Source organism: Manis javanica, chromosome X, assembly GCF_040802235.1.
Source record: "Manis javanica isolate MJ-LG chromosome X, MJ_LKY, whole genome shotgun sequence".
In the NCBI taxonomy this organism is placed as follows: Eukaryota; Metazoa; Chordata; class Mammalia; order Pholidota; family Manidae; genus Manis; species Manis javanica.
The window spans coordinates 31912351-31936422 of record NC_133174.1 but is presented as its reverse complement, the minus strand read 5'-3'; the positions used below and the strand labels follow the sequence as shown (position 1 = coordinate 31936422).

General features: G+C 43.1%; 1 protein-coding gene and 1 long non-coding RNA gene across 6 annotated transcripts in view; both read right to left on the bottom strand.

Moving 5' to 3' along the window:
- LOC108410073 (uncharacterized) overlaps positions 1 to 6795 on the bottom strand; it is a 77178-nt gene extending 70383 nt beyond the window's left edge. The window contains exons 1-2 of the long non-coding RNA XR_012127258.1: positions 2119 to 6795; positions 1118 to 1299 (exon numbers count right to left, since the gene is read on the bottom strand). This is a non-coding gene — a long non-coding RNA (uncharacterized lncRNA). The remainder of the gene's footprint in view (positions 1 to 1117; positions 1300 to 2118) is intronic.
- A 13260-nt stretch (positions 6796 to 20055) lies between these two features.
- On the bottom strand, positions 20056 to 22625 carry MID1IP1 (MID1 interacting protein 1). 5 transcript variants are annotated; one of them, XM_017681003.3, is made up of 2 exons: positions 22115 to 22396; positions 20056 to 21896 (listed from the first exon to the last, which is right to left on the bottom strand). In XM_017681003.3, exon 2 carries the CDS (start codon positions 21629 to 21631, stop codon positions 21077 to 21079), a length of 555 nt encoding a protein of 184 aa, XP_017536492.1. In that variant the 5' UTR covers positions 21632 to 21896; positions 22115 to 22396; the 3' UTR covers positions 20056 to 21076. The 5 variants fall into 5 exon arrangements, with proteins under 5 accessions (XP_017536492.1, XP_017536494.1, XP_017536493.1 ...); XM_017681005.3 differs by having other exon boundaries at positions 20056 to 21892; XM_017681004.3 differs by having other exon boundaries at positions 20056 to 21892; positions 22144 to 22396.
- Between the last annotated feature and the right edge of the window lie 1447 nt (positions 22626 to 24072).

Sequence of the window (24072 nt, the reverse complement as noted above, 5' to 3'; positions counted from 1 at the left end):
GAAGAGACAAGACATGAAGATATGGCCTAGCTGGCCCTCTGCATGGATTTCCCCACATAAAGGATGTCTTTTTTTTTTTTCACTAGAGTTGCACAAGGCTGAAATAGGAATATTAGCAATATATTTCAGAAAACATGGGTCCATTAAGCAACTTTGGGATGATTTATGAGTTTCACCACCTCTAAGAGCCTGGCTTTTGTAGGGCACACGACAAGGTGGGGTCTGCCTACCATGAAAGGAAGTACAAAATATCAATAAAGCAGGATATAGTTTCCTGAGACACCCTAGAGCTAGAAAACAATTTGGTTGTTAAAGCTCTGAGTCCCAAATTCAAGTTGCACCTGAGTGAACAAACTAGCAGAGAAACAAAAATAAATACAGTATGGATGGGGAGAGTGGCTACATTATTTATTGCTGTCTGTTACATTACCCCAAAGCTTTAAATTAGTACCTATAATCTTACAGTTTCTGTGAGTTGGAAAGCCGGAAGCAGCTTGGCTAAGTTATCTGGGGTCAGGGTCTTTTTATGTAATTGCCATCAAGATGTCGGCAACCTGGGCAGCATTAACCTGAAGGCTTGAATGAGGTAGGAGGTTCCACTGCCAAGATGGCTCACTTACCCAGCTAGCCCATTAATGCTGGTGGTCCATAGGAAGCCTCAGTTCCTTACCACAAGGACCTCTCTGTGGGACTGCTTGAGGGTCCTCACAACAGGGAAGGTCGCATCCCTGAGAGCAAGTGATCGAAGAGAAGCAAGGTGGGAGCTGCAACATCATTCATGACTTGGCCTCAGAAATCACACTCCATCATTCCTACACTACCTTATTAGTTACTCAGCCCAGCCCTGTTCATTTGGAAAAAAGACCACGCAAGGGTGTGAATACCAAGAAATGGGGATCACCTGGGTACCTTAGTGGCTGGCTACTGCAGTGGCCATTATAAGTATTAGGGTAAATTTTAGGCTCATATGTTTCATAATGTCATCCCAAATGGGGATTGGAGGAGGCAAGTTGCCCCTTTCTCTTCTCTGCTAAGAGTGGAAAGGTCGTCAGTTTCATATCTGGGAACGAAGGGGAGGGGAAGATGCAAATTAGTAATTGACCCCTCTGATACCCACACAGTTTATGATTTCTTTTTCCATAGCTAGAAACTTTCTTCAGAGCTGGAAACTTTCACCATGGCTGGTGTTCCATCTAGCTATTCTCTCCACATGGTGCACCACTCTTCAAGGCCTCTCCATGTAGCTGGAGCTTCTCACAGCCTGGTGGTCTCAGGGTAGTCACACTTCTCACATGGTGGCTTCCAAGAGATACAAAATGAGGGTTACCTCTTAAGTTTTGGGTCTGAAAACCTCATTTCTGCTATATTCTATGGGTCAAAGCAGTCATAGAGCCTGCCTAGATTCAAGAGGGAACATGGACCCCATTTCCTATAGGAAGAGTGTCAAAAACTTGTGGCCATCTTTAGTCAGCCACAACTAGTGAGCCTAAATGGATTACCTGCCTGCTGGTAGAAATTTGCATACATATCCTTGACCCACAGAGTTTTCTGTCCCTGTGAGAGTGTCTTCTGTACTGTGTAAGGTAGACAGAACCTAAAATGAAGCCCACAGGTTCATTCATTTATTCAGTAAGTATTTAATAAGCTTGTCCCATAGGCTAACCACTGTTCCAGGTACTAGGGATACATCAGTGAATGAAATAAAAATTCCTGTCTTCATGGAGCTTACATTCTAGTTGAATGTAGATGAAGAAATGGGATAAAACACCAACTTCCACTATCCAGTGCTTGCTATCCACCAGGCACTATATTTGGCACTTAACTCTATAATATTGCATCTAATCCTTGCAGGAACCACCAGTGGAAGCACCGCTTCTATCCACACAGCTGGTAAACAACCAGACTGAGATTTAAACCCAGGCTGTCACTGACTCCAAAGTCTGTGCCCTTAATCACCATGCTACATCACCTCCCTCCTGCCATGTACTGTTCTAAAACTGCAAAGGAGCCCAGGATAAAAGTGTCCATGGAAATTCCAGGTCACGATAGAGATCTGGATAATAAAAACCACCAGGCAACTGTGAGGCACCTAACCATTTATGAAGAATTTTCATTTACCCTGCCCCAACCATACTGGGAGGTTTGGGGTTTTCTTTTCCTTGCCGGGGAGACAATGGAGATGCAGGACGTTTCAGGAGTTTAACCAACATCTACCCAAATCTTCCACAGATCTGTCCAGATGTGGAGACCTGGGCATAAGTACAGACAGAGGAAGACTTGGAGAATAGCCCACAGTCATGCAGAAAAGCCTACCTGGCAGAATTCAACTGTCCTTCTGCTGTTCATACAGAGAGGAAGTATCATGGCTCACACAGCTCTCCCAACTGCTCCCACAGGCCAGCACTGAAAGAGTAACAAGGATGATGGGCATATTGAAGAACTATTCCTACCTCCCATTGACCTGTATTTTCTCTCTTCTTCAAAATAGCCCTTTACCACCTTAATCCAGGCTTGGGTCCTCCTAGGCCAAAATTACTATGGTCTGTTTTGTGAGAGAATAAAAAGCACCCCCATTATAAAATAATGTTTCCTACCTTGGTGTTCCTGTAATAAATCACTCCACCATTACACCAGATAGTGCCCTCCCTCAGGACCCGCAGCTCCTGGAGAGCAGGGACTAGATCCCATTCCTCTTCATGCCCCCAGTAATGAGTTCAATGTGTGGCTTATAGTAAGTGCTCCAAAAACACTCACCAAATTTAAATTTAATCTTATTTGCCCCAGTGTGTCCCAAGCAGAATTTAAGGTCATTTATGAGACTAGGTCTAGGGTAGATGGCAATGATGTAACAAAATGTCTTTGGCAACACACAGACAAAACCAACAACAAACAACAAAAAAACGTTAAGTCTGTAGATTTCTAAGTGTGCTCTAAGTTCAGTGTCAGTGCTAAAAGGGCCTCCTGTCCAGTAAACATTTTATTTTAGAAGAGCTTTAGGTTTGTAGAAAAATTGAGAATATAGTACAGAGAGTTCCCATATGCCTCATATATAGGTTCTCCTATTGTTAACATCTGACATTAGTGAGATATATTTTTCACAATTAATGAACTACTACTGATACATTATTATTAACCAAAGTCCATACTTTATTCAGATTTCCTTAGTTTTTGCCTTTTGTCCTTTTTCGAGTGCAGGATCCAATCTGGGATCCCACATTAGATTAGCTGTCATGTCTCCTTACTGTCTTGGTGGCTGTCACAGTTGTTCACACTTCTCTTGTTTTTGTCAGTTTTGAGGAGAACTGCTCAGGCTGCCCTCTATTGGGATTTTTCTGATGTTTTCCTCATGATTAGACTGGGGTTATGTGTTTTGGGGAGGAAGACCACAGAAAGAAAGTGAAATTCTCATCACATGCTATCAAGGGTCCATACCATCAATACGACTGATCACTGATGGTGTTGACCTTGATCTCCTGGCTGGGGCAGTGTTTGTCAGGTTTCCTCACTATAAAGCTACTCTTTTTCTTTCCCAAAGAGTTTATTTTTATTTATTTTATTAAGATGTAATTTATATACGATAAAATGAGTGTGCCTACTTTAAGTGTACAGTTTGATGAGGATTGACGAACCACATCAGTGGTTCTCAACCAGGGGTAGTTTTGTCACCCAGAAGATATTTGACGATGTTTAGAGTCATTTTTGGTTGTCACATCTGAAATAAGGGGAGGTGCTACTGGCATCTAGTGGGTGAAGGCCAGAGACACTGCTAAATAACTATAATGCATAAGACAGTTCTCCTCATGAAACCATCATCCAGCCTAAAATGTCAGTAGCAACAAAGTTGAGGAACCCTGATATCTACTCATATAACTGCTGCTCCCAGTCAAGACACAGCAGCTCCCCCAAAGGCTCTTGTGCTTCTCTGCAGCCAGTCCCCCACTACCTGTCTCTTGGAAGCCTGCTTTCTACCATACTTGGATGTTTTTCTACCATAGCATCGTTTTGCTTATTTTTGAACTTCAAATAGACGGAATCATATGTTACTTTTCCCTTTGGCTCTGGCTTCTCATTTAGCATCATGTTGAGATTCCTCCACGCCGTTTTATGTACCAGTAGTTCGTTCCTTTTTATCGAACCGTATTCCACTGTGTGGCTATACCACCCATTATTAATGGCATTTGGTTTGGTTCCAGTCTAGGGATTTTAGGAATAAAAGGAAAGTAGAAGTCTTTGTGCGGACATATGTTCTTCATTCTCTTAAATAACCAGGAATGGAATTGCTAGGTCATATGGTAAGTATACATTTAATTCAAAAGGCTTCTATTTTTAAAATAAGAAAGACAAAATAAATGGCTCTTTATCTTATTTTGGACTACAAAGATTCTCTCACTACTCCTACTTTCTCATCTCAGCTAGGAAATAAGTTTTGGATCAAATAAGAAAGTGATGTCAGAGACATCCTTTTCCAGTTTTTTTCCATCCCCAGGCAGAATTCCTTGGAACAGGTGATCAGACTTCATCAATTCTCTTCTCACTTGCACTTTGCCAAGCAAAAGTTGATTTCTCTTAAGATCAGAACCAGAAACAGCTGTGTCTCTAGTTCTTTGGGTAATCTGTGTTTGATTTTTTTTTTTTTGAGGAGATGTTTATAGAAAATGGCCTGCGGTATTGGCAGTTGTGAGAAGAGATCTAACTTCTGCTTGGAACTGCTATAAATTTTTAAAACAAACCAAACCCTAACATCACAATATGGCTATGTAAGGTACCTCCAAGCCAAATCCATTAGATTGGGAATGAAATATTTATTATGATCTGAACGAGACAATAACAAAGAAAGGACTTTAGATTTTCCTTAAAGTTGTACTACTGAAACTTTAAATGTTTATTTTCCTACGATTGAGTTTGGGAATTGAATCTTTCGTTTAAATAGGGGCTCGGTGTGACCATCAAGGGAGAAAAAGTTTACAGAATTCATACAAGTGAAATCTTTTTGAGATTAAAAGTAAAGAATTTCTTTGCCAATAAGCATTCTTAGCCCATGCTTGAGGAAGAAAAAGCTATTTTGTAGGCCTAAAAATTATTTATAATATACATCATGAAATGATTCTTTCCCATAGAAGTTAGTAAGTGATATACCCCAAGTTTTAGAAAATCATATCGAAAGATAAAAATTTTTTAAAAGCATGGGTGAAATTATTAATTTTCTCAAAAAAGTTAATCATTTAAATAGGGACAATAAAGAACTCGGTGTAATGAAGGGAATGAAGATCTGAACTTGAGAGGCCTAAATTCTAGTCTTGCCTCTGTCACAGAGGAGTTAATGGGAACTATACTAGTGATCCCAAAGGGTCATTTCAACTCTAACCTTTTTTTGAACTCCATTGTCTGGTTTTCAATACATGCATAAATAATAGACCACACACATTTGTATAAGCAACCTTTTCATCACAGTGTTTTAACTAACGTCAAAGTAATCTGGGGTGGAAAGCATTCAATTACAATCATTTGTTAAATTATTTTCTTGTATAGAGTTACTACTCACCTTACAATAATTAGAATACTAAAATGTCTCAGTAATTTTTTTTAGTTCCAATCTGATGAAAATTTTGCACTTTACATCTTTATTTTCAGGTAGATTTATGTCCCCCTGTGGTAAAGTAAAGCATTCGTATGACACTTGAAAGTTTACTAAGTGGTTAAGTATCATATGCAAGTTAACTCTCATGGGAGACTTTTTAAAGGCAGCCTGGATTATTGAAATGGGAAGTAATTGCTTTGGGAAGAAAGTATGTTCAAATGGATTAACTTTGAAAGGACTATATGCTACCTCAGTATGAAACCATCATGAGAAGCTGAGAGGGAGTTTCTTCTGGCAAAATGTTTAAATCAACAAATGTTGACAATTACGATATCTTGGGATAATCATCAGATCTCTGTAACCCACTTTGGACAATAGTATGTTTCCATGAGAGAAAAATAATTAGTGAGAAAATGACCTTTATGGAAAAAAGCCTAGAAATCCTATCAGGCATTAAATTAGAGAATTAGGCTGTTTCTACCAATACATCTCTGGAGAAGGAGTTAGCCTTGCTGAGGTGGGAATGAGTTTGATCCTATAAAACTGATGTCAAGATGCTTATTTCTACCTTTCTGAGAGGCATTTTCCAAAGGAAAAATGTTGAGACTGACTCCCCCCGCCCTGTCTTCTCATAGACCTGGGCTTTGACCTTGCAAGTGGTCTCCCACGCGCTCGTCCTCCACAGCAGGTTTGTCCTGCCCAGCTCTGCTGTGCTCCTCATGGTCTCCTTGCCACCATCAGAGCTGCCTTCCAGACTGGTAAAGCTATCTCATCTTCTTTGGCTCCATTTCTCCACTGTTCTGTATCCAAGCCCCCATCCTCTACCTTCTTCATTTGCTGTATATGCAATATACATTGAAACGTTTTGCCAAGTGTCTGTATCACTGTTGGCTTAAAAGTTTGGAACAATTTCCACTGCCCAGAGTTCCATATTACAAGATCCCTATCCTGGCCCCAATCTTCCCCAAATAGGTATTTGCATGGTGAATCTTTATATGAGTTGGAAATTCTAGAACTAAAGACTTGTGTTGCTATGGTCTGGTTCTTGTGCCCTAGGTTCCGAATAGAGTAAACCCAGGGGCATCCTGCTTAGACATTATTCCTACAACAAAATGGCTAACTACCCAATCACAACATACCTCCCCCAGAGGAACTTTTGTTTGGACAAAGTTAGAACAGAGTTTCCTGGTAATTCTGGAGTTGGCGTAAGTAGGGGCTCCCCCAACCTCCCACACATGTGCTACCATTGCAGTGACACAGGCTGCAGTGTTCACGCCACATGGAGCATTCATGCCTCCTCACTGAGTAATACGAATCACCCCTTGGGTATTTGTCCGGCCTTGGGGTTGAGGGTGGGGTTTATGTACACTACAAAAATTATACAAACCAATCATTTTAAAAAGAGACCACAAAAAGTAAAATTCATGCAGAGATAACCATGAGTTGGAGAATATTGGTTTCCCCTGAAGTCTTTTTTCTCTGGCATATATTAGAATATGTATATTTTGCCCACCTTGTTTTAGAAGGCATTTGTGAACATGTCAAATCCTAGGACGTCATCTCCTGATATTTAATTCTTTTTTAACTCTTGCGATTCTGCTAGTTTATTAAAACAGATAAGTGTATATGTACACTCCTTTCACAAAGAAGTTTGCACCTCAGGAAATCTATTTATTGTAGTTTATTGTAATTTTAAGTCCTTTCTACCTCTTTGTGGCAAAGCTTACCCCCACTTGTGTCTCTTTGTAAAAGTTGCCAAGATAATTATCACCTGTGGCTAAAAAGCATTACAAGGGTCCTGTGCTGAAATGAAAATGAAAAAGGAATGGGAAGTATGAGAAATTCAGAACACAGACATATTTCACACCCAGGCCCAGCAGAATACCTACATCTCATGGCAAATCACACACAAACCACCCTGAGTGTGAACAATTACAAGGGGAAGAGAAACAAGGATAAGCATCAACACTAAGGCTCAAACCTCAGTTCTGCCTTAGATTCCTCAAAGACCAGGGCTCTGATTCCTGAGTGGATTTTCTTGCCCCTTTCCTACAGGTCCAGGGTTTCTGCACGCTGTCCTCTGGCCTGGTCCTCCTTCCTACCACCTTACCAGCGTGGCTCGAAACCCAGGCCCCCCACTGCCCACCTCGCATGGTGAACATGGGCAGTGTGGCACCAGGCCCTGTGGCTGTGCTGGAAAACGATAAGGTGATGGTGATATCATCAAGATTAGAAACGATATCTGTGGCAGTCTGCTGGCCACCTAGGCCGGTACCCATTCTCCCCCGTCTCTTAGTAACAGAACTCTTTCAGCTGGGCAGGGTGCCACCTGAAATAAACAACTGCATTTTCCAGCCTTCCTAGCAACCAAATAAGGTCTTTCAGTGTAAGAGCCAAAATCCTTCCAAAAGCCTTCAGATTGTACGTTGTGAGTAAGACGCAACCAAAGATCTATATGCAGAATTATCTGTGGAAGGGCTGGGATTGCTGCTTATAATGGAACTGAATTAGCTGAGAGTTTCTTTCCGCCTACCCTCCTGCTGGCAGCGTGAAATATGAACATGATATCTGGGGCTCCAGCATCCACTTCATGTCATGAAAGTATCCTTTAAAAAGGAGGCTGAAGTTGTGGAAGCAAAAATATCTGAGCCTAGTGTCTCAAGGCACACTGTGGGGTCACCATAGCACCACTGAACACCTTACCTTCCTAGTTCCTTTATGTCAGAGAGAGAAATCATTTTGTCTTGTTGAAGTCCTTGTCATTTCAGGGCTTTATGTTTGTTATATGGCTATCTGGGGAAAGAGCATTCCAGAAGAGAGGACAGCAAGAGCAAGGGCCCTGAGGCTGAAGGGTGTCTTGCAAGTTGAAGGAGAATGGAAGTGGCTGGTGTACCTGGAACAGAGTGAACAAAGGGAAGAGTGTGAGGTGAGATCAGAGTGGTGTTAGGAGCCATTTCATGAAGAGTCTTATAGGCATTTGGAAGGACACTGGCTTTTACCTAAGAGATATAGGAATCATTGCAGAGTATGGAGCAGAAGAGTGGCCTGACATGACCTCTGTTTCAATGATGTGCATCTGGCTACTGTAGAGAGGAAGTGTAGATGCAGAGAGACCTGTTGGGAAGCTATGAAATAACCCAATGGGATATAATGGTGGCTTGAACCAGCACAGTATAAATGGAGGGGGTGAGAAGTGGTCAGATCCTTGGTATTTTATGAAGACAGAGCCAACAAGACTTCCTGACGAACTGGATGTGGGATGTGAGAGAAGAGTCAAGAGTATCTCCAAAGTCTGGGGCCTGAGAGACTGGAAGGATCGGGTTGCCATCAGTGTAGGTGGAGAAGGCTGTAGCTAGAGCTGGTTTGGTAGTTGGGTCTAAACCTAACATCATCCTTCCCCTGAAATCTGTTTTTTTTGCCTCTGGTGCTTATCTTGCAAACTCAATGCAGATCTATTCAACCATTCCAGGAAGAATCCCAAAGGGCACCCCTGACTTTCCTTCTCCATAACCTCCATAACAAACCACCATGTCCCCTGGTTTCTACATCCTAGATACCTCATTTATCTATTCGCTTCTCTCCTCCATTGCCATCACTTCATTTGAGGCCACCATCATCACTTACCTGGATGATTATGAGCACCTTTGAACTGGCAATGAATCTACTCCAGCTGAACCATTCACTGCACTGTAGCAAGATGTATCACTCACTATTCCTGTCTCTTTGGTCTCTTTTATTCTGGAATGGTTCTTTAGTCTTTGCCTTGTATGGCCTTGATACTGTTGAAGAGAATAGACCACCTATTTTATAGAATGCCTCTCAGTTTGGATTTGTCTGATGCTTCCTCCTGGTTAGATTTAGGCTGTTCATGTTGGGCAGGATGACCACAGAAGTGATGTGTCCTTCTCAGTGCATCATATCAGAAGGCAGAGCCTTAGCATGTTTTAAAATATCTCTTTGTAATGTTGCTTCTGCTTATGTCTCATCTTCATCTCTCACCTTCTACTCATCCCTGCTCTGAGGCTTGCAGATGTAGCCCTGAAAATCCATCCCCACACTACTGTCACCTGGTTAATCCACACTGTTCCATCAGATCTCAGGGCAGAGTTTGCTCTGTCCAAGGGACTGTGCCTCAATCCCCAGCCTCGTGTAGGGCCGCTCCTCTGAGCTCCCACAGCTCCCTGTACCACCTACCATAGTATTTACAAGGTGATTGTAATAGCCTGTTAACTGGTCTTTATTGTCCTCTGGCCTATAAGCATTTGAGGGCAGGGACTGTGTAATGCTCACTATCAGCCCCAGCACATAGCCCAGGGCCTGGCACATGGTAGGTGCCTGATAAATATGTACTGAATGAACTGTCAGTTCCAGGCAAGCTTCCTCTTGTGTGTCCCCAGAGCCCTGTACAACTCCATTCTCTCTCTCATGGTGCTGTTAAATGTTTGTCTGTATTTGATCTGCTAGACTGCATTGAGCTCTTGCATTTGATTCCAGGGCACCCCAACATGAGAAGAAAGAAAGAGGAAAGGGAGGAAGGGAGGAAGGAAGAGATTGGGCCTCTTGTTTTGGAACTTCATCCCTTCTGAGCTGGTGTTGAGCAGGTGCAGACCATTTTGGAGTGTCTCTCCCAGCCCCTCCTCCCGTGATGCCCCACTTCCTGCTTGCTCTGCCTTCCAACATCATGCTGGAGGGTGGGGGTGAGAGCCATTCCAGTTCCTTTAGCTGCCTTCTCACTCCCTGTCAGCCCTAATTCACGCATGATTACTTTGGGATTGAGTTTATGCTCTTTAAAAGTCTCTATTAATGAGCATTATTCACAAGAACCTAAAGCTTCTAGTGTGACTTCTCATCAGCATATATACTAAAAAGCAATGAAGTAAGTAAAGGAAGGAAAAAGAAGACAGAAAAAGAGGTCAAGAAAATTCACAGTTTAAATACTCAGAATAATCCAGAATTTGGTTGCATTGTCTTATAAAGCCTAAAAGAACAAATCAGGTGAAAGAGACAGAGCTCCTTCTTCACGAGTTTCCTTTTTTCTCCTTTCTCTGGGCCTCATATTTAATTAACAACTAGCAAACACTTACTTCAAGGGCTTACAAGTTACAATTTAATCTTTGTAATATCTTGAGGACACAGTTTTCCTTATAACAACTTCTTAAGTCCTTATTTCAGTATTAGTTAGGATTAGATCTGGCCATGAGCAACAGAAATGGCCCTGGCTTACACAAGATAGTAGTTTATTTCTGGCTTTTGAAAACAAAGTCCTAAGATAGGCCATCCGTGACAATCGGAAACCTAGGTTCCTTCTCTCCTATTGCTCTGCTGTTCTAAACAGGTTGCTGTAACCTTACTGTCCAAGGTGGTTGCTGGAGCTCCAGCCATCCCTCAATATTCCATTCAACAAGGAGGAGAAAGGAACAAAGGTACTCTTCAACCCTTTAAAGACGCCTCCTGTAAGTCATATGTGAAACTTTCACCTTCAGCTCATTGATTGGAACTCTGGCACATGGCCACTCCTAGTTTCAAGGAAAGCTGAGAATTATAGCTTTTATTTGAGGTGACCAAGTTTCCAAATAAAATTGGAGGAATATGGTGAGAGAACACATATTGGGAAACAACAAGCAGAGTTTGACACAATTTACTTATCTGTAAAATGAGAATATTAATATCTATTTCATAGAGTCCTTGTGAGGGAAAAAATGGATAATGCATGAGGTTTGCACCAGTCATAGTAATAATGACTTCCTTCTTCTTAAAAAGAGGGAAGTATACATAATAAGTGTGCACCAAGTGGTAGTTCACTGCTATTATTATTAAACCTGTGAGGTACTAACCCCATTTTGCAAAAGACAAAACTGGGAATCCAAGAATCAAACTCCCCCAGAAAACACAGAATGAAATGGCAGAACTGGAGCTACATCCAGATTCTCTGATTGTAAATTCTGGGTTTCTTTTACTATTGGGTACCATGTTACCTTCTATCTCCTCTGGCCTCTCATACTGTGACCCTCATGTGCACCAAGACCATCTAATATGCTTCTCTCCATTGAAAAGCTTACAGTTTCATCCCAGCTCTACCTGACTGCCATTCAATGAGTGCTATGGATACCACATAGCAATGGTAGAGACATCACTAACCAAAAAGGGCTGCACAACTCAATCTCTCACACATTGCTGGGAGAGGGTGGACGGCATAACCAATGTGGAAAAACTCTTTGGCAGCTTCTTTTAAAGGTAAATATATACCTATCTTAGGAACTAGAAATCCCTCCCTATGTATTTATCAAAAAAAAAAGGCTTGAGCTAGAAGGTTAATTATAGCTTCATTCACAAAAGGTAAAGGAAATACATTTAAAGAATGGAAATAACCTCCATGTCCATTAACAAGAAAGCAGATAAATTGTGGAAATTTATAAAATGGAATACCTCTCAGCAACAAAAAGGAATGAGCTACTGACTTACACAAGAGTGTAGGTGAATCACAGAAATATTATGTTAAGTGAAGGAAGGCAGACCCAACAGAGTACCTACTGTATGATTCGATTTATATTGAAGTTCACAAACAGGCAAAACTAATCTATGGGGGAAAAATCAGATTAGTGGTTCTCTGGGTTGTGGGGGAGAGGGAGAGGATCAAAAAGGAGCCCAGGGGAACTTAGGGTGGTAGGAATGCGCTGTACTTCTATGAGGCATCAGTTACATACACATATGCATTTGTTGAAACAAACTATACACTTAAACACTACATTTTATTGCATGTGATTTATCTCAAAAAAAGTGAAAACAGTAATGAGATGGGGGCTGCAGAAATGAATGCTACACATCAAGTTCACAGAATATTTTTAGAAGGGAAACAAGTGAAAATAAAAATTATAAAAATGAAGAGAGGATGGGTCTTAAGATCTTCACCACAGAACACATAATAAATAACGCTGCTCTATTTGAAGTAAGCCCTGTTAGTAACACAACGGTGGTGCCTTAAGTGGTGTCTGTTTATTCAGGATGACTGTCACCAAGATTAGAGCTTAAAAGAGAAAGTCTCTTTCACAAGAGAACACTAAAAAAAACCTTTTCGTACTGTTTTCAACAGTTGTTGCACTTTCTATATTTTAGGCAGCCCAAACACAGTCAATGGATTAAGTACCAAGAGTATGTAACTTTTTCGTTTCCTGGTCACATGCTAGAGGCCAAGTGTTTTAGTTTTCTATTGCTTCTGTGACAACATCTCACAAACTTGGTGACTTAAAACAATGCATAATTATTATCTTACAGTTCTGGGAGTCATAATTCTGAAATGGGTCTCACTGCACTAAAATCAAGGTGTTGGCAGGGCTGTGTGCCTTCTGGGGGCTTGAGGGAGAATCTGTTTCCTTGCATTTTCCAGCTTTTAGAGGCTGCCTGTATTATTTTTTGGCTCATGGCCCTCCCCTTCATCTTCAAAGCCACCAAGGACAAATTCAGTTTTTTCCATGCTGCATCACTCTGACTGACTCTTCTGCCTCCAACTTCCATTTTCAAAGACCCTTGTGATTACATTGGGCCCATCCAGATAATCCAGGATAATTTCTCCATATGAAGGTCAGGTAATTAGCAATCTTAATCCCAGCTTCAACCTTAATCACTCCTTGCCATGGACGGTGATAAATTCACAGGTTTAAGGATCAGGACACAAACATCTTTGGGGGACCAATATTCTGCCTACTATGCAGAGCTTTTACAGAACTGTAAAAACGTTTCTTACAGCATCTCTCGAATCATCTCTCACTTCTAATCCTTCTATGCTCTACATCAGCCACCAGATGAATGTTTCTGAAGGTTCTGGGTTTATTAGAAGCTGTTACTCGGGTAAATGTGATGAAATAGATGAGTTCCATAGATTACATTCCATTTTCAATTGTTTTTCACTTAGTTCTACAATCTCATGAAATTCAGAAAAAGGTCTCTGTTCCAATTATCTATTGCTGTGTAACAAACCACTTAGTGGCTTAAAATAATGAAAATATTTTGCACACAACTCTGCAATTTGGGCAAGGCTAGATGGGGACAGCTTGTCTCTGCTCCATTTGGCATCAGCTGGAGTGGCTCAAAGGCTGGGGGCTAGAATCAACTGAAGGCTCGCTCACATGTTTGGCAATTTGATGCTGGCTATTGGTTGGGACCTCAGTGGGGCTGTCAGCTGGCCACCATGTTGTGGCCTTCCCATGTGGCCTGGGTTTCCTCACAGCATTGCAGCTGAGTTCCAAGGCCAAGCATCTCAAAAGACAGCCATGTATCTTATACAAGAGGAAGATGTATTACCCTTGATGGCCTGGCCTTGAAAGTGATGGCCACATTTATTTTGCCAAGGCAACTGCAAAAGCCCACCTAAATTCAAGGTGAGGTAAAGGAGATTCTCTTGATGGAAGGTGGCAAGGTTGTGGAAAAGCATTTGGGGCCAGAAGTAACTTTGCAAACTTTTTTAGAAAGTTTATATTTGCACAGCTTCTCTGACACTTTTTCATTTCTTCTCTTCATTTTAAGTCTCCCCTTTCTTCGATTCTATTTGTCTCCCTTATATATTTGACCCTGTAGCTCTAGGGGGAAGGGTGTTCCCAGCCCAGTATGAATCCCCTATGAAACTGGTGAAACTGAAGTAAGTCAAGGGATAGAGTAGGTTGGGGGGAAGGCTTTTTATTACTCACAGCTTGCACGAATTTGCTAGCTAGGCCCAGCCCAGTCTGTGTCCTCTGGTCTCCACTCACGCTCTACCCACTCAGTGTGCTCTCTACTTTCCTCCCACTCCTTCTGGGAGAAACTCCATTGGTGAGTCCTTGGTGACTGACAGATGCCAGACCAATTATGAACCAGGAACAGAGGGGAGGCGAGAACAGCAGTCCTCTATCCACCCCTTGCCCTGGATGCTGTGGGAAGCTTCAGCGGTAAACACCTATTGATATGTAAATAGACTAGGCCAGGCGGGAGACTCCAGAAATTTCTGATTTACCCCATACCTCCTTGGTCTTTTTTTTTGTTCCCCATTCCTTCTACCTCAACGTCAGGCCAACCCTGGGTTGACAAATGGTAGTTTCATAAGGTGATGGAAAAGGACTACCACAGATGGTCATCTAATTGCTGAAATCAGAGCTCATGCAACAATTTTGACTGACAAAAAGAGCAATTTCATATACTTCACTTTCATATCAGCTGCCTTTCTTTAGAGAAAAAGGTACCACAACCTCCTATCAGAAGAAAGTGGTTACCTCCCCATTCCTCAGGTTTCCAATGGGTAGGAGTGTCCTGAAATACACTTTGCTTTTCTCCATTACCCTCCATATTATGCTGACCCAGGGATGTGGGCATCTTGTAAATTTGGAAAGACTAAATCAGGCAGGCTCGTCTTGGTGCCTCCTTTTTTCCACTTGGGGCCAAACTGGCTGCAGGGAGCAGGCCTTTTCTTCTGCTCCCAATACCTCTAGAGGGAAAGGACAGCTGGTTTCTGAAATTCCTCCCAGCCCCCAAAACGTGGGTTAAATACTTAAATCTCCAGCACATTCCTCCCACCAAACATTTAAACTATGGAGGAACCGTCAACAAGTACTTATCACAACAGAAACTAAATTATAACCCCAAAGTATCAATGAGTTAGAAGCTTCAATGTCAATTAGATGTCTCAAAATACAACACCTAGTTTTGAATGACCAAAGTAGACTAAACACACTCCTCAGATTCTATACATAGTTTGCCTGCTACCAAACATATACTTGTTTTCACAAGGGATATGTTTCATTAAAAAAAAAGCAGGGCTTAAGATTAATATCACATTGTAAACAACTGGAAAATTTTAAATACCTTGGTGAGAATCAACAATGTGGTACTTTCGTTTTCATTTTTATCCTTCCTTGACTACCAAACAGGAAGTCTCCTTGATTCGATGTCTGCTAAGAAGAAAAAAAAATGCCATTATCCAAGGACACAGCAAGTTCTGTCAGGTATTTCAACGTGATAGAAGAGCAGTCAGGTTTTAATTAGCCCTATTGTGCTCACTCACAAGCTACAACATTCTTTACCTCAGCAGTGTGGTATTCAAAAAGAAAAAAAAATACAAAGTTAGTTTCTACCTTTGGAAATATCAAATGAATCATGTTCAGTTTCATCCTGTTAACTGAATGCTTGTTGACAAAAGTGAGCATATCAACACTAGTTGGTACTGAAAAGTAAAACAGTTTAGAAAACACCCCACCCCCAACATTGTTTCTTTAGGTATCTAAAATAAAGAACGGGACTTATGTTTTGCTACTATTTTCTGTCTTCTTATCTACTGTATTAGAAAGCACTTTCTCTAGATAGCTCCAGGTCAGAAAGTTACCTTTTGTAATACTGTTCTTAACAAATGAGAACTTTCTCCAGAATTCTCAGCGATTTGGGACTGCTGAAGTTGGGCACACCAGCAGAGGTATTTTAAAAACTGCTAGGCAAAGTGTTCTGAAACAATAAACAAAGGAGTAAAAAAATGTAAGAAAAAGAATGGGAAAGTACAAAAAAAAAGTTCCTCTTAAAAATAGAGAATGCCAAAACAGGAAGGGCTGATGAGATAGTTGTGGTTTTAGCAGGCCTTGTTTAGACAGATGCATGGCTATTAGTTTTCTGCTTTAATTTGACCAAGACTTTTGACAGTAGAAGAAAACAGCTAACTCAACAACAATAATAATAAAAAGTAAAAGAAAGCTTGGGGAGGTGAAATCTTCATGATTTTTATGGAAGACGTATCTGTTTGGATCTTTGCTCTACTCATAACCATTCAAGCCCTGAACAGCAAGCTGCTGGAAAAGCTCTGTGTACCGATGTGGTTTTCCTTTTCCTTAACCAACATTTCATTAATTAAAGAACATTCTTTTCAATGGTGCGGAGAGGAACGTGGGAAATCGGGAGAATAACCAGAGTCCTCTTTGTCAAAACTGGAAGAGGCCCTTAGGCTTGAACTGCTTTCCCGCTCTTCCTTTCTGCAGGCTTTCAAACCCTTTTTCATCCTGAAACCCAGGGGGAACCTCCCGCCTATGCTCCACCCCTTTGTCTTCCCCAAGCTCCATCCTTAGACAACCCAGTTTGCACGTTGAAGTCATGTCCATCCAAGTATGTCCACCATCAGGAGTATCAACTCTGGGCAAATGCTTATCATGTCCTTGGAATGGGCTCAGGGCCATTTGGACAGAGAACTCTGGGAACCCAGATACCCAAATGGGGTCTACAAATAAGGGAACAAGCTCTGGGCATTCCCTTGGCTCTGAGGACTCCTTGGCCCATGGGGAGTCACAGGCCTTACAAGAGTCAGCACGGGGGCCCTCTAAAGTGGGGGCTCCAGGTAAAAAACGCTGGTTGCCTGAGGCAAAAGACAGTACTGGCTTCCAGATTCAGAAAATGTTATTGGTAGTAGACTATCATGTCCACCACCTACCCGAAAGTTCTACACAGTTCCAAATGAGCTAACTGGAGGCCTAACGAAGTGTTTAGAGTGACTCAAGACCAACCTTTAAATTTCTCTGAATTATTTTTTTTTATTGGACATGGCCTTAAAAGAACAAATACATAATTTTAAGTTTAAATTATCTTGTTAAATTTAGCCTTGGTCAGAAACTATGTGAAGTTTTTTTTAAAAAAGCAACTGCATAAAGTTTGAAATTTTAAAAAGATGAATACTTTTAAGAGGTCAAGCCAATAGTGCACATGTTAAAAGTTTTCATAAGCTTTTGGTCCAGAATTTTTTATTTGCTAGGGCTAAAAATTGCTCCCCAAATTCTAAAGAATTTAAAGAAAGTTTTCCTTCTGTCATTATTCAAAACTCTTCAAAATAAATCACACAAGGATGTAATGATTGGTATAAATGGATTATATTCCCATAAAAAAGATAATTACCTTTTTAAAGAATGTACATAAGGTCTAAGCCCTCAATCCACTGGAACCGTGTCCAATTTGCAAACATCTGAGACCCACAGACAGCATAAGGGAAGAAGGTAGGGGTTGGGGTAAGGTAGTAGTAGAGGAGACACTCTTCCCCAAAGGGTTTTTGTTCAGTAACTAAAAATAAGGGGAAATGATGAGGCATATGCTAATGACAATTAATTTCCTCTTTTAAATTAATTGTTAACAGTGGACTAGTTTTCAAGTTGATCCAAAAGTAATATTCCTAGCAGCTCTCTAACCACTGAGTTCAGTTTCAGAGAGAGTAAATTAGGCCAGACCACTAAGGAACCCTGTGTAAACATAAAGCATGAAAAGCCCTGTGTGAGCAAAGCAAAAAGTGGTTTTTAGAGATGAAAGGAGCCTTCTCAGGGATTTTGGTGTAAGGTTTTGATGCAGAAAATTCTTATCAAATGTAGATATCTGGAAGGTCATCACTTCCAACCTAAGCTGTTCCTTTCTGCCCAGGTCACCTATCTATGCTTTCTATTTAGTCACAAACTACCTCAGAGATGGCCATTGTCAGGCAACCATGATCTCTTTGAGACAACCAAGAGCATTTTGAAGGAGATGCCATACAATGTTTGCAACCTTTAAAATCTATAAAGCACTTTCAGTTTCCTCAGGAAAAACTTTCTGAAAATATAAAGTCCCTTATCCCTTTTGCCCAGAAGTTAAGCAAAACTGAAGAGCTTGATAAGTTTTAACAGGTGAATCTTTTGGGGGATCTGACCTTGTTTTGTTTCATGAACTGATCTCAAATAAAATAATAGTTGCTCTCAGTGGAAGAGTCCATATTGGGCCTGGTAAACCTTACAGGTTCATAAAAAAATCCAATCTTTTTAACAGTGATCATTACTCCTAGGTCAGAATCACTATTTATAGATAAAAAGAAACAATTACATGAAGTAATCTTTTCAAAAATAAAGTTAAAGTCAGTAACTCTTTATTTACAGTTTAGTTCTATCATTCTATCACGGTCTACTTTTCTGTGTCCTATATACCACTAGAACATTATAAAAAAACTAGTTGTTACCATCTCATAAAATTCTTGCTATTATTTGCCCAAGCTACTACTTTTGGGTTTTAATTCAGGTTCTCCCTTGAAATTTTGAGAAAGGAAATTTTTACTTGTATCATGTATGCAATTGAAATTATGCTTTTCCTTAAAGTTAACATACTGTCCTATGCTTCATGTATTCCTGGGCAAGGGGGTAAATGGAGACATGACTCAACATTTCCAAGGGGCAAGAGAAACCCATGTGGCCATTCAGTAGTGCGTAAAGGAACTTTGAAGCGTCAGACATTCTACAAATCATCTCATTTAATTCTCACAGCAACTCTATGAAGCATTATGGTTATTACTATGCCTAATTTCAAATGTGGCAACAAGCTTGAATGGTTAAATATTCCTATTAGTAGTAACGAGATTTGAACACACAACTTTCTGCCTCCGAAGTCTTGGTTTCTACCATGTGGCTTCTATAATTTTTTAGTTTAGTTCTCTCACTGTCTACTTTTCTGTGTCCTATATACCACCAGAACATTGTATCTTTTTGCTTCACTTTGGTATTTTAAAGGGGATACAGAACAAAAAGCCATAAACCTCACTTTTGGTGCTGCCTGGCTTATCTTTATATAGTAATAATTAACTTTGGTAACAGCAGGCACCCATCTTGACACTTCCTCATTTTTTCACTGCTGCTAAAAGCCGATAATAGACTTGAGCTGCTCACACCACGAAAACACTTGTTGCTTTTAACTGCCAAGTTATATGTATTTTGAATTCAAGCTCTATGGGCCTAAGGATGTCTTATGACTTCAAGATTGAAAACTGAAGTTCATCTAACATTTATTCCCCCTAAACAAATAATGAAATAAAATGCAGAGTGATGTGTTTCACCTGTCCCACCATCCCAGGAAAAAAAGCCTCATAGTGACATCTAAGAAGTGGTCCCAAGAGCCCCACTGCAGCCTTGCTCAGATTTGCTGTCCACGGTGACAGACTGGCTCACTGAAAAATTTAAAGGACTGCTGGAGACATTAACAAAGTTTAGCACTTCACCGGGAACTAGTGGAAGAGGTCACAGCACATGTTCTAACACATTTAAGCATTTCCTAAGATTAACCTAAAAAGCTTTGTAAATAAAGACCTGTCAGGTGTGTGAACTAGTATTAGCTGGTGTTTCCAATTCTTCACTTCTCAGTAGGCAAGTGAAATTACTGCCTTTAGGGTAAGTTTATTCGCCTCAGAACACCTCAGTTGGTGCTTGAGCTTCTTAAAAAGTTCAAGATGTTAATTAAGCACTCCAATTAACTGGTCAGGTTGGTTGAAAAATACAATATATGTATCTTCCCAACTACTTTGGCTACTTACCAACTTTTTGTTGAGGTGCACGGGCTTACCTTGGTAGTGAAATCGAAATAAAAGGCTTGAAAGTAAATTTTGTTGGTAGCTACTTGCCAAACAAAACTGCTTACAGAGATTATCCACCACTTTGAAATACCAAAGAGAAAATAAAATTTACTTTTGCTAAAAAAAAGTTAATTAAGCTTATATTTATTAAACTACTAAGCCACTCACTGGCGGATTACAAAACAAACTTTTGTCTAGTTTTGTTAACACATTTGCTTTTTTTTATTTTTTAGAATATAGTCTACATCTGGATTAAAAAAGTTTTAAATAAATTTAAGACATATAACAACAGTGGAACCCTTCATTATTCTATGTACAACACGGATAGAATGTCAGTTGGTTCCGTTTCGGATAAGTCCACTTTCTCATAATAACATTATTATTTTCACTGGCTGGGTGGCAAGCTTGGTACAAGCGGGCATAGTGCCAGCTTACACACACTGGGGTGGGGGCGGGAGTGGCGTGAAAGGGATAGGGTAGGGGTGCCACAGGACAACTATACAGTGTAACAGAAAATCATTAATAAAGTAGTACCGGTTACCGACAGACAGTAACGTTTGTGCGCTTATCACAATGGAATCGCCGAAGTTTCGGAGCTCTAATACTTAAGACAGGGCCACTGTTACAAAAAGAAATAGTGCAAACAGGAAAACTGATGCAATCCTAGCAACGCTGCGGCCTCCACCAGCCCAACCGCAGGGCGGCGGGAGGCTGCGCGCCCCGCCTTCCCAGCGCCCAGCTCCGGGCGGCGCTCCCAAGTGTGGCAACTCCGCGCCGCGCCCTGGCATGGCCCCTTCTCGGCCCTTCTCCTCCAGAAAAAGATAGAAAAGAAACTCCTGGAAAGGCACAGGATGAATGCGGGGCGTCAGCCCAGTCCCATCCTACAAGCATAGAACACTGGCCCCCCCACTGCGGGAGAGAGGGAGGTCCTTGAGGCGCCCCCTCTCTCCTACCACCACTTTCCTCTCCCCAAAAGAGGCCTCTCCACCTCCTCACGCAGCCTCGCCGCGCCTCCAGCACTTACGCAGCCCCCCAACTTTGCAGTCCACCCACCACGCCCTACAGTCAGAAAGAAAATAGCTTTGAGGAAAGAGAGAGGGTGAGAGATGGGGCCGGGAAGGGTGCTGGGCAGCCGCGGGGGTCCCGTCTCAGTGGCCCCAGTTGCTGAAGCCAATCTCCTGCTTATATCTGTTAGTGAGGATGTTGGCTTTGCGCGTAAGTTTGGAGAGCACAGTGTGCAGCCCGCGCAGGTGGTAGTGAAACTGCTGTTCCAGGTCCTCCTCGCCGGCGTCCGCGCCTTCCAGGTGGCTCAGGTCCACCAGGATGTCCTTGGACTTCCAGGTGCTGCCCTCCTCGCTCCCTGCAGGCGGAGGTGGCTGGTGCAGGACCCCCCACTCGATGTCGTTGCGGATGGACTTGAGCAGCACGTAGTGGCTGTACATGTCCCGGGAGGGCGCGAAAAAACTGCCGTTGGCGCTGCCTGAGCCAGGGGCCGGAGGTGTGCGCTCCTCCAGGCAGCCGCCACTGCTGCCTACCTCCTCCACGCCGACGTCGTTGTCCAGCCCGGGCTCGGCCAAGGGAACGTCGCGCAGCAGGCTCGGCACCATCACTGTCTGGTCCATGTTGTTCACCGCGCCTATGAAGCGGTTCATGGCGTTAAAGAGCGAGTGCTTCTGGTTGTAGGTGTCGCAGATTTGCATCATGGTGGCTGCGCGGGCGCTGAAGTACTGGAACGCAGGGGCACGGGATAGCCAGCTGGGGCGAGGGGCTGCCGCCTGCACGCGCTCTCTTAGGCCCGCGCTGGGGGCCTAGCTAGAGTCGGGGCGGCGGGATTCCCGGCTCCTCCTCCGCCCTGTTCCACTCTCGTCTCGCTCTCAGCTCGGCCCTGGGATGCGCGGCTTCTCCGGCTTTGGCGCCCGGAAGCTCACGATTGGCTGCGCGTGGTCCTTAGACCGTACCCCGGCCTGGCTGGAAGACGGGAACGAAAGAGATTATTCACCTGGCCAGGGGGATCTGGCGCCCCCGCCTGCGCACACCTCCCTCCCTGATTACTGCTCGCCTGGGACGGCGCCCGGGCGGCTTCCCGCAGCCGGGCGGCCCCACCTCCTCGCCCGCCAAGAGAAGGAAGGGATGCTCCCCACTCCCGTCTCCCTCCGAAATGCCTGAGTCCAAGTCCCCACGCCGACCTGGGCCGAGGTGGGGCGGGGGCACCCACCTCCTCTCGCGCCTGGAGATGCCCTGCTGCGGGATAGTGTTCAGCGTTCCCGCTGCTGGCGCCTGCTGCCTGCGAGCACTGCAGCGGTCAGCGGCCGGACTGCAACTGCGGGTGGCGGAGGTGGTGTCGGCCCCGTACCCATCCCAGGTGCTCAATTTATAGAGCCCCGGAAAGGTGTCGCCAGCGCTCAGAGCCACCCCTGGTGTCTCCTCCTCCCGCCTCCCCGGCAGCGCCGAGATAAAAGGCCCCAGCCTGGATGACCGCGAGTAACACTCTCTTGGCCACTTCAGCGGGGGCGGGGCGCGCCGGGACAGCTCCGCCTCTCGCCTGATACCCGGGCGGAGGGAGGGCGCTGGGGTAGGGCAGGGCAGGGGAGGGTTGGAGCAGCCGCGCCCCCCCAGCCACGAGCGCCAAGCAGGCCAGCTAGGGGAGTGCCGGCACTGTGCGGGTGTAGAAGGCGCTGGCATTCGGACTGGGCAAAGGGCGGGCTGGCCGGTGTACGTGGGGGGGGCTGGGGGTGGGTTTTGCACACGTCCCTGGTTGCAAAGTGAGCCCTCCACCCCAACCCGATTCTATAGTGGCCGCGGCCCAGAAACTACAGTCCTGGTTTATTATTAGCTGTTGGGGAAGAGGGGCCCGCAGCAGCCGCCAGTCCATCCCGGGACTCTTATGTAAGAAGGGTGGCTGGGCATGCCGGGTGCACGTGGAGGCGTGGTGCTCGGCGCGGTGGCCCTTGCGTGGGCCAGCTGCTGGGGGAGGGAACTTCGGAGGATTTTGCCTCCCTTGTGGCGAGGTGTTACCCAATCTTTCCTGTTAACAACCACTGCCAGAGATGAAGAGCGACTCACCATCGGATCGGCACATTTTCTCAAGACATCAAATGTGGCAATAGGTTGAAGTAGCCAAATTCCTGACTTTTACCCAAGTCCTGATACTCAGAGATGCTGGAAACCTCACGCTGTGTAGCCTTACGGCTGCCAAAGGGCCAAGAGGAGACAGTAGTTAGGCTAAGTGTTGGTGTCTTTCATCATTTAACAGAAAAGTGAGGAGGTATCCCAATAAATTTTTGAGGGGGGATTTTAAATGTACCTTTCCAAAGATAGTTCTTAGAACACAAGTCATTTAACAGGGTATAAGCTATGTACCAAATCTCTGGATTTAACTTTTAAAAGAGGCTTGCACCTTAAGTTTCACTTCAGGATCCCAAATCAGAGCCCATTTCCATTTATGATTTTGTTTTACCATCTCACTGATGCCGGGGTTCTTGTTCACAAAGCCGAGGAACGAGCTTCACAGTCAAGGTAGGAGAGCAAGTTACAGGCTTTTATTTAAGAGATTAAGTGAAACGAGGGGACAAGAGCCCATAGTGGTGTGTTATCTAGGGGGTTTTATAGGCAGCTGAGGATTTTTCGAGAACATGAAAAAAACTTGGGGGCGTGGACTTGTTAAGTGGTCCCTGAATATTTAGAATTAACTTAACACAAGCAACTTCCTCTGATGAGTTCTCTCTTGAGATACCAGCATCTTGGTCTGGGAGTATATGAAACAAGGCCACCTGCTCAGCCCCCAAGGTGGGCTGAGGTATTGTTTGCTAAAGAGTAAGTTAAGAATTTCTAACGTCTTAACTTCTTGGGTATTAAAATGCAATCTTATCTTTAAGGTGGAATCCTTCTTGCCTTTTACTGTGTTGTTTATGCCTGGGCTTACTTGCTAAATTAGTTGCCCAGTTTGCAAAATCACTTCATCAGATCTGAAGGAGAAAAGACAGCAAATAGGCCTGGGTCTTTTAGTATGCTAAAGTGAATCTTACACATGATTATAAATGGTTAGCATAATAAAACATTGCTACTCTTCTTTATCTGGGGAACATTAACTGATCTCACTGAAGAATGATCCTAGAGCTTAATGTTTAACATAGAGTTTTAGTAG

Excerpts from the sequence above, each read along its gene's own strand:
- MID1IP1 (XM_073227352.1), bottom strand. The coding sequence starts at position 22,610 with ATGCCAGCGCCTTCTACACCCGCACAGTGCCGGCACTCCCCTAGCTGG. Across the intron at positions 21,897-22,143 it reads ATCTCCAGGCGCGAGAGGAG|CCAGGCCGGGGTACGGTCTA; the intron begins GTGGGTGCCCCC and ends CCCGTCTTCCAG.